The sequence below is a fragment of the Larus michahellis genome, chromosome 21 (genome assembly GCF_964199755.1).
Source record: "Larus michahellis chromosome 21, bLarMic1.1, whole genome shotgun sequence".
Taxonomy (NCBI): domain Eukaryota; kingdom Metazoa; phylum Chordata; class Aves; order Charadriiformes; family Laridae; genus Larus; species Larus michahellis.
Window position 1 is genome coordinate 1709821 of NC_133916.1, and position 13554 is coordinate 1723374.

General features: G+C 56.0%; 1 protein-coding gene across 2 annotated transcripts; it reads right to left on the reverse strand.

Annotated features, from left to right (window-relative positions):
* Positions 1-1612: 1612 nt before the first annotated feature.
* Positions 1613-12811, reverse strand: MYBPH (myosin binding protein H). 2 transcript variants are annotated; one of them, XM_074563972.1, is made up of 11 exons: positions 12191-12811; positions 11816-11950; positions 9736-9903; positions 7060-7148; positions 5854-6049; positions 5390-5529; positions 5072-5231; positions 4448-4584; positions 3823-4009; positions 2623-2664; positions 1613-2078 (listed from the first exon to the last, which is right to left on the reverse strand). In XM_074563972.1, exons 1-10 carry the CDS (start codon positions 12453-12455, stop codon positions 2654-2656), a joined length of 1488 nt encoding a protein of 495 aa, XP_074420073.1. In that variant the 5' UTR covers positions 12456-12811; the 3' UTR covers positions 1613-2078; positions 2623-2653. The 2 variants fall into 2 exon arrangements, with proteins under 2 accessions (XP_074420073.1, XP_074420074.1); XM_074563973.1 differs by having other exon boundaries at positions 1826-2064; positions 12191-12671.
* Between the last annotated feature and the right edge of the window lie 743 nt (positions 12812-13554).

The window sequence follows — 13554 nt, forward strand, 5'->3', positions numbered from 1 at the left end:
CATCCTATTCCTGGTTCAGCTCACACTGGGCAAAACGAGAGCAGAGCAATGGCAAGGATGGGAGCAAATCCTTCCTGTTGGGCCTCATTGCAACGGAGGGGCCCTAAACACCCTCCCAGCCCCCTTGAGGTAAAGAACCCCAAATCCTTTATCAGTGGTGCCTGAGGATGCTGCAACCCCAGGCTGGTGCAGAGAGGACCCTCCTACCCCGTGCCCATGGTCCCTTTGCACAGCAGTAGCTTGGCCTTGGTTTAGGGCCGGTGTTTACCAAGCACAGGTCTGATTCCCACTTGCATCTTATTTCTGCAAGAGGCTGCTTTTCCTGGAACTGATGCCTTTGCCTGATCCTTGCTAAGGTGCCCAGAAACCTGACGACTGGGATGCTCATAAATTAAAAGGCATGTGAGCGATCGCTTTAGAAAAAACAACTAGTGGATTTTTCCACTCCATGCTCTCTCTCTCCAGACCTTTCCCGGGGACAGCTCACTAAAAGTGGATGCTGATACCCTCACCGGTCCCCTGTGGGGTTACAAACACAGTCTTTGCCCTGTAGGACTGCGTTAAGAGTCTGGAAAGGGCACAGTGTGCAGCAGGAGACAGTCCTGGAGATGCTGCTGCTCCCCTCTGTTAGCAAACCCCCAGCTAATGCAGCCCGCTCCCCACCCCTGTCACCCAAGGGTCACACTGGCCAAAGTGACATGCCGAGATGGCAGGGACATCAAGGGGGCCAGGACATCCCCATCAGAGACCAAGGCCAGGTGTGAGCATGCCAAGGGAAGACCTGCTCTTGACCTGGCAGTTGGACTGCAACCTCCCACCCGGGTGGCACCATCGCTAACCCCAACCACCTCAATAAACCAGCCTGACCATCAGCTGGGAGAAAAATTAATCCAACAATGCCCTCTGATGGTGGAAACGATGCCTGGTGTGGGCAGCGCTGCGCTGGTGCTGAGCCCCTGGGAACGGCGTTATCCCCATGGACTTCAGCTTGGGCGTGGAGAGCAGGTGACTGTGAGCAGATGGGGACAAAGCGGAGGGGCTGCAGGGAGGGATGAGCTACTTTAGCCGTGGGCACTGCCTGGCTTTGCCCTGCGGTGGCACCAAGGGTAGGCTGGGCTCAAATCTGTGGATGCCCGGGCTGGATTTGCACCCGCGTTTGCAGTGGGCTGCTGGGATATGCCTTTCTCGGGGCAGGACCTGGGTCTGACCCCACAACCGAGCTGGCACGGGGCTGGGAGAGCTCCTGCCTCGGCCCGAGGGAGGTTGTGCTGGCGGAGGAGGCACACCGCGCCGCTGACCTCTGGCTAACGATGCGCTTAGTCAACTTGATGGATCTGTCTGGGCTCTCCGTTAATAAACAGCATCTGACCCCAGCTGTCTCAGAGCTGTAAGTAACAAGTCATCTTTCTGCACATGAGCTATCAGGAGCTAACGGGGCCAATTCCTCCTCCTCCGGATAATGCATCGGCATGTCCTGCCCCCGCCGTCTCATGCCATGGGGAGGGGATGCTGGTGGCAGCGCGTGGCTGGATCATAGATAAAGAAATTGTGTTTGGATGAAGAAGCATCAACATCCCACAGTTTTGATGTTGCTATTTTTGGTTTTTTTTTTCATTCCCCAGCTCCAGAAGGAAACTTTTCCCCATCTTCCTCCTTGCTGGGCGGCTTCTGGTTTAGTCATCTTCATATATGTTTTATAAAGCTGGTCCTTTCTTCCCAAGCTCAAAACCCATTTCCTCCACCCACGGTTTGGTGGAGAGGGCAGCTCTCTCCCCTCTACCTCTACCTCCACCCACCCAAGCTAAACCATGACAAGCAGCACAGAGTGGTTTGGGGTTTTTTATTAGGACCAAAGCCCCTCAGATGGGCTTGTTTTATTGTCACAGCTAAGGACACGTTCAGAGAGGACTATGCCATGGCAGGCTGAGGTGCAGGTCCCTCCAGAGCACTGCTGGGGAGGGGGCCAGCAGGCAGCAGAGGCCATGGCCAGGAGCATCACTATGTGCCACGCTACTGCCTGGCAGCTGCAGCATCCACCTGGGGTTAAGGAATGAGATCCAAGTCCTGTGAGGGCACCGCTGCCGAGAGACGGGTGGTCAGGGATGAGATGGGAAACCACATCCCAGCCCTGGCTCTAATGCAAGACAAACCCAGCCCAGCTCTTCCACCCTCTTCTGCCCCACGAAATTCAGGTGCAACCCTTTAACTCTGCTTTTCCGTCCCGCAGCCTCATTTCACACCCCTTTATACCTGCCCCCAGCCCCAATACCTGCCCCTCGTGTGCATCCAAACCCTGGTGCCCCAGGTGTCCAAGCCCTGCCTGCAAACCTGGGGCTCAGCCTGCTGCGCTGCCCACGCGTCTGCCGGGCACACCAGCCTCCCCGCTGCAGCTTTTTCCTCCTGGCCACCTTTACAATCCTCCCTCCACCTCGCAGAGGGGCAGGTTTGTCTCAGGCTCTGAGCATCCCACCCCACCAGTGCATCTCCTGCCGTGGGACGAGGCAGCCCTGAGCTGGGGCTCCATCAGCAGGTGACAAGGGCTAATCCAGGGCACTCAACCCACTCCATCCCCAGCGATGTGACCCATCCTCTCTCCATGCCGCAGCCCCAACCCAGACCTACCTTGCTCTTTGTCTTGCCCTCCGCTCTCTCCTCACTGGGGCACTGCGGGAGAGCAGGAGAGAGATAAACCCCCTGAACTCTCCTCACCTCACGCCCCTTTTGATTTCCAAAAGGGAGCCAGGCCATGACCTGAACACCAACGCGCACCTACGCACACCATCCCTGCGCACACATCCTCCGAGCAATCGTGCCCACCACCATCAATGCCCGCTCCCGCCCAGCTTGTCCCCAAGATCCCAGCCTGAGTGAACTCCCAGGTGCTTTGTGTCCCCGGCACAACGATAAGCTCGTCTTCCCGTCTGACTTCACCGCGCTGCCTGCATGGCCGCACTGACAGCCCTGCCTGCAGGGCAGCGTGGCCGGGGCCGGCCAGGTCAGTGCTCGCTGCATCGGCTGGAAGCCCTGGCCCCAGCTGCCGCAGAGCTGAGCACCAACACCGTGCCACACCGGCAGCGCTTTAGCTTCAGCAGGGACCAAGGGTGCCAGGTGACTACCAGATCAGAGCCCTGCCTGCGCGGGAAGTAGGGCAGAGCATGTCTCGGGGCAAGCATGTGCTGGGAAGTCACGGGAGGAGAAATAATAAAAATGACACGTGTCTAAGGACACGCCGCTCCTTGAGGAACACGCGTATAGTGTGGGTGGACATACATCCTCCTGCATGCCCAGGCGGGTCTGCAGCGCGCAGGACAGGCGCCTGTGGGGGCAACAGAGAGGGGCACCTCCATGCAGGGTTGTGCTGGGTGCTCTGCTGAGGCAGGGAAATGTGAGCTGGGAAGTCTGGGCAGGATCCCGAGACATAAATCAGAACAAACCAGGTGCAAGTGGAGAGGGTTCAGCACAGCGCCCCCCCAACACACACACATGGCTTGTGGATGGCTTGGGATGCAAGTGCTGGTGGACGCAGTGAGGAGCAAGTGACTGTCCCATCCTCCACCAGCACCTCTGGTCCTTTGGCTCTGCAGTTTCTGGTTCCCTCCCCATTTTTTGGCCATGAATAAGGGAAGGCTATTTCAAGATGCTTCAAGACCATAAACCCAAGGAGCCTGAAGCTCCAGGAACACGGGGCTGCCCAGCATCCTTAGGCTCCCCCATCACCAAGATCGACACAAAACAGGGACAAACCATAGCGCTGCGAAAGTGAGAACAGGAAGAGGCAGGCAAGGAGAACTGATGCTCTATCATCTCCTCTGCCAATCTTACCTTTCACATCAAGTTTGCAGTCTACCGAGGCTTCCCCCAAAGGGTTCACAGCTTTGCAGGTGTAGATGCCCCCATCAAAAGGGCTGGGCTTGCGGATTTCCAGGGAGCAGACGCCCTGCTCGATCATCGCTATGTATTTGGGGTCTTCCCGTATCTCCATCTGATTTTTCATCCAGATAATTTTGGGCTGGAAGGCAGCAGGATTTATTTATTTGTTTAAAGCAGGGAGAGAAATGAGAAATCTAACTGGCCCCAAAATTCAGCCACCTCCCTCTGCCTTTGCCTTGGCCCTGCCTGAAGCTGCTGGTCATGGCAGGGTTCACAGTGAGATGCAACTTGAAGAGCTAAAGGGCCCATTTTTGAGCCCTAACCATGGCTCCACACTTCCTCCCCCAGTACAGAAGGAAACAAGGCATAGCTTGAATTAAGACCAGTCTCCCATCTTCATGCGGAAACACCCCAAACTTGCCCCAGTTTGACTCAGAGGGCAGCTGCAGACCCAAAACCCGTCCAACCCTAACCCAGCATGACCAGATGTCTCCCAACACATCTAGCCACTTTGCAAAAACCCCACTGGTAGCTGCCCACACGCAGAGGCGATGCTGTCCATGGAGGATCCACTGACCTGGGGGAAGCCCCGGACGGAGCAGAAGAGATGTGTGCTGTAGCCCCGGGTGGTGGTTCGGTCTGTCAGGGGCTGGGTGAACTTTGGAGGTTCCATCATGTCCCGTTGGGGGATCTTCTCTGGCTGGTAAGCAGTTTCTAAGAAAATAATTAATTCTAGGTTGAGGCAGAGTTTGGGCTCCTGGGCTGACCAGCACATGGTCACAGGGATTCAGCCCAGCACACCCCAAAATATTTCTGCTCCCTCACATAACAGCCAGACAGCATCTAGCCTGACCCAAGGACCTGAGGTGGACCACTGCAGGGGTCTCTTCTTCTGTTGGCCCTGAGCTGCAGGGCCAAAACCAGGTCTGTTCCTCACCCCTCCCAGCTCCTGCTTCGATCTCACCCCAGGGATGTCCATGCCTTAATCCCTCCCAGAGGATAAAGGAGGTGTAGAAGGAGGGCAGGGGACCTCTGGACTTCTGCCTTGGGGATGGACAGCCTCACCACTGCAGGGATCATCCTGGGGACCAGCGCAGCAGCATCACCACAACACCAAGCAAGCCCCACTAGCCCCAACAGGGACAGGACCCCTCTTGCCCACCACCACCCCCAGCCCCTTAAGGCAGGGCCTTTTCCCCACTTGTCTTCTTGATGTTGGCCACTCCAGAGGTGACGGCTGCTTTCTCACTCAGCCCGCAGGCATTTTCCGCGAACACCCGGAAGGAGTAGGTATTGCCAATGATGAGGTCGGAGATGGTGCAGCTGGTGCGGGTGCAGCGCTCCAGCGCCGTAAACCATTTCTGGCAGGAAAAAAAAGAAAAAGAAAAAACAGTGGTGAGGATAGGCAGACTGTCCGAAGGATGAAGTGTCGGGGGAGACAGCAGTGTGCAGCTTCCCCTCTCCCATCATGGCATCCCCAGCACCAGGTCACAGGAGGCCCAGGGGTGCCCTGACTCACCCCACTCTTCTTGTCTGACTTCTGCACCACGTATCCCTTGATCTCAGAGTTCCCGTTGTCCACCGGAGGGGTCCACTCCAGGGCCACATTAAAGCCCCACACATCCACCAGCTTCAGGTTCTGGGGGGGGCCCGGTGGCTCTGCAAAGAAAAAACCCTCACAAGGTTCCATCCCAATTTGCTCCCCCCAAATTTCGTGCTTTGACCATCCCGTGCACCTCACTTCTGATCTCTTCTCACCCTGCTGCAGCACACAAGGGATGAGAAGCTGCGATGGGCATGGGCTGGCAGAAGCCCCGCATCGCCACCCAGAGTTCACCTCCATGATCCTTGAGAAGATCCCACTGGAAGAGGAATCCCAGAGTCCCTTGCCTTGTTGCTGGCCCTCTCCCATCCCACCCAGAACAGGAGCTATCCCCAGCCATGGGCAGAAATGAGTGCCAGAGCGACCCTGCAGGGCCTTACCAATCACTCGGATGTCCAGGGTAGCCTTGTCCTCTGCTCCATTTATCCTCACAGCAAGCTCGTACTTTCCCGAATCACTGCGCTGCGCCTCGCGGATGTAGAAGATGGTGTCCTTCTGCGTGTTGCGGATGTTGATGCGACTGGTGTCCAGGGGCTGGCCACCCTTGGTCCAGATCACCTCAGGCTGCGGCTTTCCCTGGAGCAATCCACACAGGCAGGTTAGGAGCCACTCGAGCACACAGTCCCAACTGGTCCTGCTGGGAAGGACGAGTGGGCAAAGCCACCTTGCTTTGTCCAGGCAGCAGTGGCCTGGATACAACCTCTTCCATCCAGCAGTCCCCAGGGAAGAAATTACAGATGATCCATGCCAGCCCCACTGATGGGAAGCCATCAGGCTCCAGGGATGATGCTGGAACATGCTGGTCCCCCAAAGTCCTCATGGAGCAAGCCCAGCTTTACTTGCCCAGGGCTTTGCAGGCAGAGCTGTGTTCCTGTTGCCCAGGCACTGAGCCCAGGTTCAAGCCTAGCAGCTGGGGTTTGAATGCAGTACCTGGGCCAAATTCATGCCTGGAGCACAGGCTCCCAACCACCTATGAGACATGGTGTGGACATGTCCCTCATCGCAGGGACAGCTTTCTCCCTCTTGCTCCCCCTTGCTGTGTTTCAGGGATGGTTTTCTCCATCCCTGAAGAATGGTGGTGGAGATGCTTTGGGGATGCCCCAGACAGTATGTGATAGATCAGTTGAGGAGAGGACCTCCAGCTTGACCCGCCAGTGCCAGCATCGCTTCCCCCATCACATATCTCCGGGGCTGCCTTGCTCCAGAGGGAGTTGCTCTCCCCAAGGAGACGCCCATTGTTGTGCTGTGGAGTCCTGTGGTACGTGGCTGCTAGGTTCAGCCAGGAGCACGAGCTGAACAGGGCTCATGGGCTGAGACAGTGGCAATGACAGCTCATGTCCTAATGTGTTTGGGGTTGTTCCACTGCCAACACCAACAATAAAGACAGCAGGAGAAAAATGGGAGCTAGGCAGGAATGGGAGAGGCATTCCCACCCCATCTCCCACCCTCAGTCCATGAGACATGGGGATCAGGACAAGTCAGCCCATGGTTGGCCCCAGGCATGTCATGGTGGATAGAAAAGTCAGTGCAGAAGCTAACATGCAGTGGAAAAGTCTGGAGGAATAAATCCCAAATCATCCACCTACCTGGAAAGGGATCATAATGTTCAAGGCATCCCCAACACGCCTGACATAAGTCTGCCGCAGGTGACGGGGCATGCGGATCCTCGGGAGCTCTGGGGATCAGGAAAACAGGCAGTGGGGCCAAGGAAATCACAGCCCCCACCTGGCTGACCCACTCTATGCATCCCACCCAGAAACACAGCGTCCTCTTCCCTCTCATCTCCTGAACAGTGATTGCTTCCCTGCAAGGCCATGCTAACCTACCCCATTGCCTGCACCACCCCAAAATTATATCCATCCTTGGATGCCAGGTCACCAAACCAACGGCACCACCCCAATGGACCATTCACACCCTTCCTTATGGCCAAGCCATGGAGACCAACATGGGTTTAACCAGAAGAGCCACAGCACAGCGTACATGGTAGCAAGGCAGAGGACAGCATCTCCCAGTTAGAAATTATTTTTCCCCCAGCTCAGAAAACAGACTTTCCAGAGGCATAAAACCCAACTTCCAGCAAGGACGGACAAGGCTCGCCAGACCTCCTCCTTCACTGTGCGCTCAAGGCCATTGCGAGACCAAGGTGGTGCACGGTTACTCACAGCAGAGCTGTGAAAGCCCCAGGCTTAAAACGAAGGCTAACGTCCCCAAGGGAACATAACAAAGACAAGCAAAAAACCCACTGGAGAATGCTGATGGAGCGTGTGTCTCCTTCCTGGGGTGAAAATAGCAGCTGTGTAACCCTACCGGCTCGGTGCCACTCGGTGATCCTTCTGGAGAGGCATTGGGTTTACGTGAGCCCCTCACAGAAGAGCTGTGTGTCCCTGCCCGGATTAAACGTGCCGGAGCTTAGCTCTGGGGAGGGGGCACAGCCAGAATTAAACCGGGACTGAGCGATGCCTAAACAGCTGTGAGCGTGAAACGTCGGTGGTGGGCTGGGGAGGGCAGGGAGATGCCCGGCGGTCTCAGATGGCCCCGCCGACAGCTGAGACGGTCTCTGCTCCGCTCGTGCTGCTATTCACGCCGGGGATCCACACACCAATGCTGCCACTTGGGCTCATCAGTCTCAGCGGGGCGGAGAAACAGGACCTCGAGGGAGGAATGTTAATTCGTGGGTGTTTTCCCCAGCTCACGCGTGCCTGGCTCAGCCGGAGAGGGCTGGCTGAGGTCGGTGGCCCAGGTGACATGCTGCCGCGGGTGGGAAGGCATTTTTCCTGCCCTAGCTCCCCTGTAAAATGCGACTCCCACACCAAATCCTCATCTGGTTTCTCCTCGTCTCTCTCCACTTCCCAAACCCACTCGTCCCACCTGTTTTTAAACTCTCTGCCGTCTGTATTGCTGCTATTTAAAATCCCTTGTGATGCCATAAATGAACTGGTGAGAGGTATAAAATACGGTCCCAGATAAAAAGTGAACACAAGAAGGTAACAGATGGGGCAGAGAAGAGCAGACTCGTGCGCCCAACAGACACCAATGCCACTGGGGTGGCCACGGGGTGGCAAAAGGACATTGAGGGCTAATTTGTTCCTCAGCAAAGCCAGGCAGCGTGCACAGGGCTGTATTTCAAGTGAAATGCAAAAGTAAGCATTGCAAAAAACGCAAAAGCGCCGTTTGCTGATGAAGAGTTTCAGTCTAGCAAAAAGAAAAGAGAGAAGAAAAAACCCCACCGGCATGGAGCTAGAGCAAGTTGTTGGGTGGTCTTTCATCTCTTTGGGTTTTACACCTCTCAGCCCATGCACGTGGTTGGGACAAAGCTCAGGGACAGGGGGATTGGCCTGGTGGGTGCAGCACGGGACCAGGAGTGGGAAACGTGAGCTGTGTATTTGGTGTCTCCTGACAGCCTCCCATGCCCCAGCTTCCCCAGTCCAACAAGGTATGGTGGAAGCCTTTGAGATCTGGAAGTGAACACGGCAGCAGACACCAACCTCTACGCCGTGTTCACCTCCCCCCAGCAGACTGTGAGGACAAAGCCTGCAGGACCCTTTCCAGATACTGATAGCCTTCTCCAAGCCTTTTCCTATGAAAAGCTGATGGTTCCCGGAATAACTTTTGTTATTATTCTTACTACTATTTTGAAGCAGCTGAAAAAATCTGGCGTGTTCCTTGAGTAACAGGAAATCTTGTGCATTAGTAATTCCTCGTAACGGGAAAACAAGTCCGTATTTGCTGTTTGATAAGTGAAAACCAGCCTTGCAATCATATATCAGCCTCAGCACATTCGCAGCACCCCGGGAGGAATGCGAGTCTTGCTAAGCATGGGAGCAAGCCATTCATTAGCGAGTTCAGCATGATTAAACTTCCCATGCTCCAGCCTACCAGCCCTTGACTTTCCCTGGCTAAATAAACAAAGCTGTCCGATGTGTGTGTGATGGCATATTAGAGACGTAAGCGTGGCCAAGGAGAGGAGATGCGCTGAACGTGAGACTGTTCCTTGAGCTTTTGCAAAGAAACGGGAAAACGCGGCTCTGCATTTTAAGCCCTTCACCCCCAAAGCCTCACCATCTGCAAGATCTGTGGCTCGAGGTCGGGAAGCTGCTCTGTCCCACCCCAAGGGAATTGGATTATTGAGGATAATATCTTGGTCAAAGGCTGGATTGCGAAATGCGAGGGCAGAGGCTGCTCGGGCTGCAGGGATGGACTGTGATTTCTTTCTACTGCTGATAAAGCACACGGGGATTACGCACGTCAGGAGCGGCACTTACGGAGGATCTCTCTGACGAGGACCGGCTGCTCCAAAGTAGCTGGGACGCTGGCACCGCTGGCGCTGACAGCCTTCACCCGTACATGGATCTTGTCACCGGAGCCGAGGTCCTGGATCGTGTACCGGGTGGAAAGAAAAGGCTCCTCGTTCACAGCTGTCCAGTCTGTACCTACAACCAACCCAGCAGAGCACTTCAGGCGTGCGATGGACAGATGGACACACACTCCCCAAAGAGCAGGATCAAGCCACAGGGGGTGAAACCCAGAGGCAGAGCACCCCTTCCCTGCAAAGGCTGAATGATTTGGGGCACCAACAGAAAAAGGCATCTTAGAGGGGAGGTTGTCCACCCCACCCTGCCAAGGAGCATGGGGTACAGAATGCTGGCAGAAGCTCTACTATTGAGCAGGAGGCTGTTTGAAAGTAAGAAAAGGTATAAGGGCAACAAAGACGGTCCCTGCTGACCTCCCAGGTGCATTTCTGGAACTAGTTAAGATCCTGTGGCCACCCTGCCAGTCTCTCTTACTGCCCCAGGACAACTCATTGAGGCTCACCATGTTCCCCAGCCCATCCTCCACGCTGGACAAAGTCTGCTTATCACCTGCCACCAGCCAGCTAGACCTCTCCAGCTGCTCTTCCTGCTTGGAAGGGGCATCTCAAACTCACCCCGCAGCCATGATGTAGAAGCCCTCCCACATCAGGCAGCTAACACAGCCTTGCAATGTGCTGAGCCTCTTCAGAGGTTTCTCAGTTAGAAAACAAACTGCCTCAGCCACCAAAGGGCTGGGTGTCCCAGGCGGCCAACAAGAGCAACACACGCAGGCCAGGGTTTGCTAAGCCACCATGCACACCTTCAGACCAAGAATGTTCTCCTGTCAAATGTCATCAGACCAGCCAAACCCCACCAACTCCTCTTTCCCTTCACTACTGGTATTACTCAAACCGACCCTCACTCAAAACTCACCCTATTTTAGCCAGCCAGCTTCTTGCACCAGCCCAAATACAGCAGTCACGGAGCCCAAGTGGTTATCACTGAATGACTAGAGCTCTTCTGTCACCCAGCCAAGCCCAAAGCAAGCTAGGAAAGCATCCAAAACTATGGCCTTTGGGTGGCTGTCAGCCAGCACCCTCCAGGAATGGCTGCATCTTTCCTTGTCCCACGCAAAGGCCGCCTCAGGCATCGCATCCAATCATGGTTACCTCCCCAGTCCTCAGTCCCCAGCCCAAGAACGAAAGCCTCCCACAGCCAAGCGTGTGTTGATTGTGCCTGCCACAAGCAAAACAGCCAAGGGTCAAAGATCAAGTTCCCCAAGGCCCACGGAACACCTCGGTCTCCCAAACCACTCCAAGCTCATGTAGCACCCAGCACACCCGCCCCAGCCTCCCCTTGCAGATCCCCCCCAGCCACACAGGTTGTTCACTCTCACCCCAAAGCCAAGCAGGGCTTCAAGAGAGCGCCCAAAACACAAGCCTTATCCACCTACCCCATTCCAACAACCAGCAATGCAACTGGAGAACCACAGATCATTGTTGCCGCCCACCAGCCAACCTCCAGCCACTGCAGCCATCCTCCTTACGGGCATCTTGAGCCCCGTCTCACTTGGGCAGGGCTTGCCTGCTGATGCATGCCAGCCCCTCTTGCTCTGCCCAGGACCCTTTGCTCCCTCATCATCCCACCTTATCCCCATTCCTTCTGCACTTCCTTTTGGGCAAACAGGGGAGCTCCTCCTAAGGTCTTGCATCACCATCCCAACCTCAGGTTTCCACAGAGCTGGAGTCCACCAGAGACCATCCTCAGTGAGTATGCTGATCTCTCCTCCACCCTCTAGCTGGACATGGCAGTGACATTAAATCTGGTCCAGCCCCCCGCTAAAGACATCACTACTATCTGAAGACAATGGTAAGAGTCTCTCCTCCATGGGGAAAAAAAAAAAAAAAGACCATTTAAAATTAACCCCATTGGGCAAAGAAAGAGCAATGGTGCCCAAGGAAATACCCTGCTGGTTTCTGTCCAGCTCCGCCCCACATCTCCACAGCAACACACCAGTTTTCCATGCTTACGAGGCAGGAAAGCCCAAGCCTACTTCCATCTTTGCAGATCTCCACCACGTATCCATCCAGGGCTGACCGGCCTGTCTGTTCCGGGGCTTTCCAGGTCAGCGTAACCGAGTTTTCACTCACTTCTTCCACGGTCAAGGACAAGGGGGCGCTGGGAGGCTCTGTAACAAACCCGCAGTGATGAGGACAGGCTCTCCAGTATCAGAACTGTTGGAGGGCAATCACCCAGCCTCCATGCTGGTCTTCAGCCCTCCCATCCTCCTAATCCCCCAGCCCTATCCCACTCCAAAAATATCCTTGATGACTTCATCCCTCCTTCCCTTCACCCCGGCACCCCCTCGTGCCCCCTCCCAGCCTTGCATATCTCCCCTCCCCACTGCAGTGTCCAGTCCCGTTCTCACCTGCCTTTGGTTTCTCAGGCTTAGGTTCAGGGGCTGGGGCTTGGGGTTCAGCTGGGGGACCTTCTTCAGGGGCTGGAGTCGCTTCTGCCGTGGGGACGGGAGCAGGCTCGTCTGCGGGGGCTGGGGGCTGTTCTGTGGCAGGAGGATGCTCAGGGGCCGGGGCCTCTTCAGCAGCTGGGGCTGGGGCTGGTTCTTCCTTCGGGGTCAGCGCTGGCTCCTTCTCCGGAGCCGGGTCTGTGGCTGAAGGTGCGTTTTTGCCGGTCATTGCTGCAAAGCCGGGGGGCTGGGGAAGAGGATGTTTTGGGATCTGTGCTCTGGTATCTCTGATCTGTTTTGGGGTTCGTGCTCCAGACCAAAGGTCTCTCCTCCAGATACGGGATCTCAACTCCGAAGCTGGGGTCCCTGCTCCGGACCAGGCGTCTCCACACCGGACGGACAGTCTCTGCTCCGGGACGGCTGTGCTGGGGCAGGGGAACCAGGTCACTGAGCCAGAACAGGGGCTGGGAGATTTTTATAGGCTTTGGCTGGCACTTGTCACCTCCCTGCAAACCAATCTGCCTGCGCAGGCGGGGGCTGCCAGGAATAGCCACCCGGGACCTGCACATTCAGCAGCATGCCCCTACCCCCTCCTATGGGACCGCAGCATATGGTCCTGTTCCCCCCCCCGCCATCCCCCCTGGGCTCGCACGGGACTGGGCAGGCTAGGGCCAGGTCACCTTTCTTTGGGGACGTGGCTCCTGTCCCCAGCACCAACACCCCTCTAGCTGAGGGCTTTCCAACCCCTTCACTGCCACCTCCTCAGCCACTCCCTGTCCCTCCAAGTCCTCCCCCTTGCCTTCCCATTGACTTGGCACCCCCCATGCCTTCCTCCAGCCCCTGCATTAACACCAGATGCCCCCCCATCCCAATCCTCCCTGTTAATCCTGCATTGACCCCCCCCAACCCACCTGCTCCCCACCATGTCCTCCCATAGTCGCTACTGTGACTCCAGACCCCTCTGCTCCTCCATGCCCTCTCCGAGCCTTCGCCTCAATCCCCGAATCACTGAGGTTCGAAAGCAACTCTTGGGATCATCTGGATCAACCAGCTGCCCATACCTCTGACCCACATTCCATCCACCTGGAGAAGATTAATCACTGACCAGCTCTAAGCCATGTCCTCTAGTCTCTGCCCTGCCCATATGACCAGGACCTTGTCCCTGGAGTCTGGTGACTCCCAAACCCCCCGCTGGCCCAGGAAAGCCCCATTAGTCCTATAGGATATTATCCCGCTCACCCCCCGCCTGTCCTTGTTCCCTTCTCTTGCCATGCTATGCATGAGATGCTACTAAAAATGTCTCCATAACCTATGGTCTAATTCCTTAA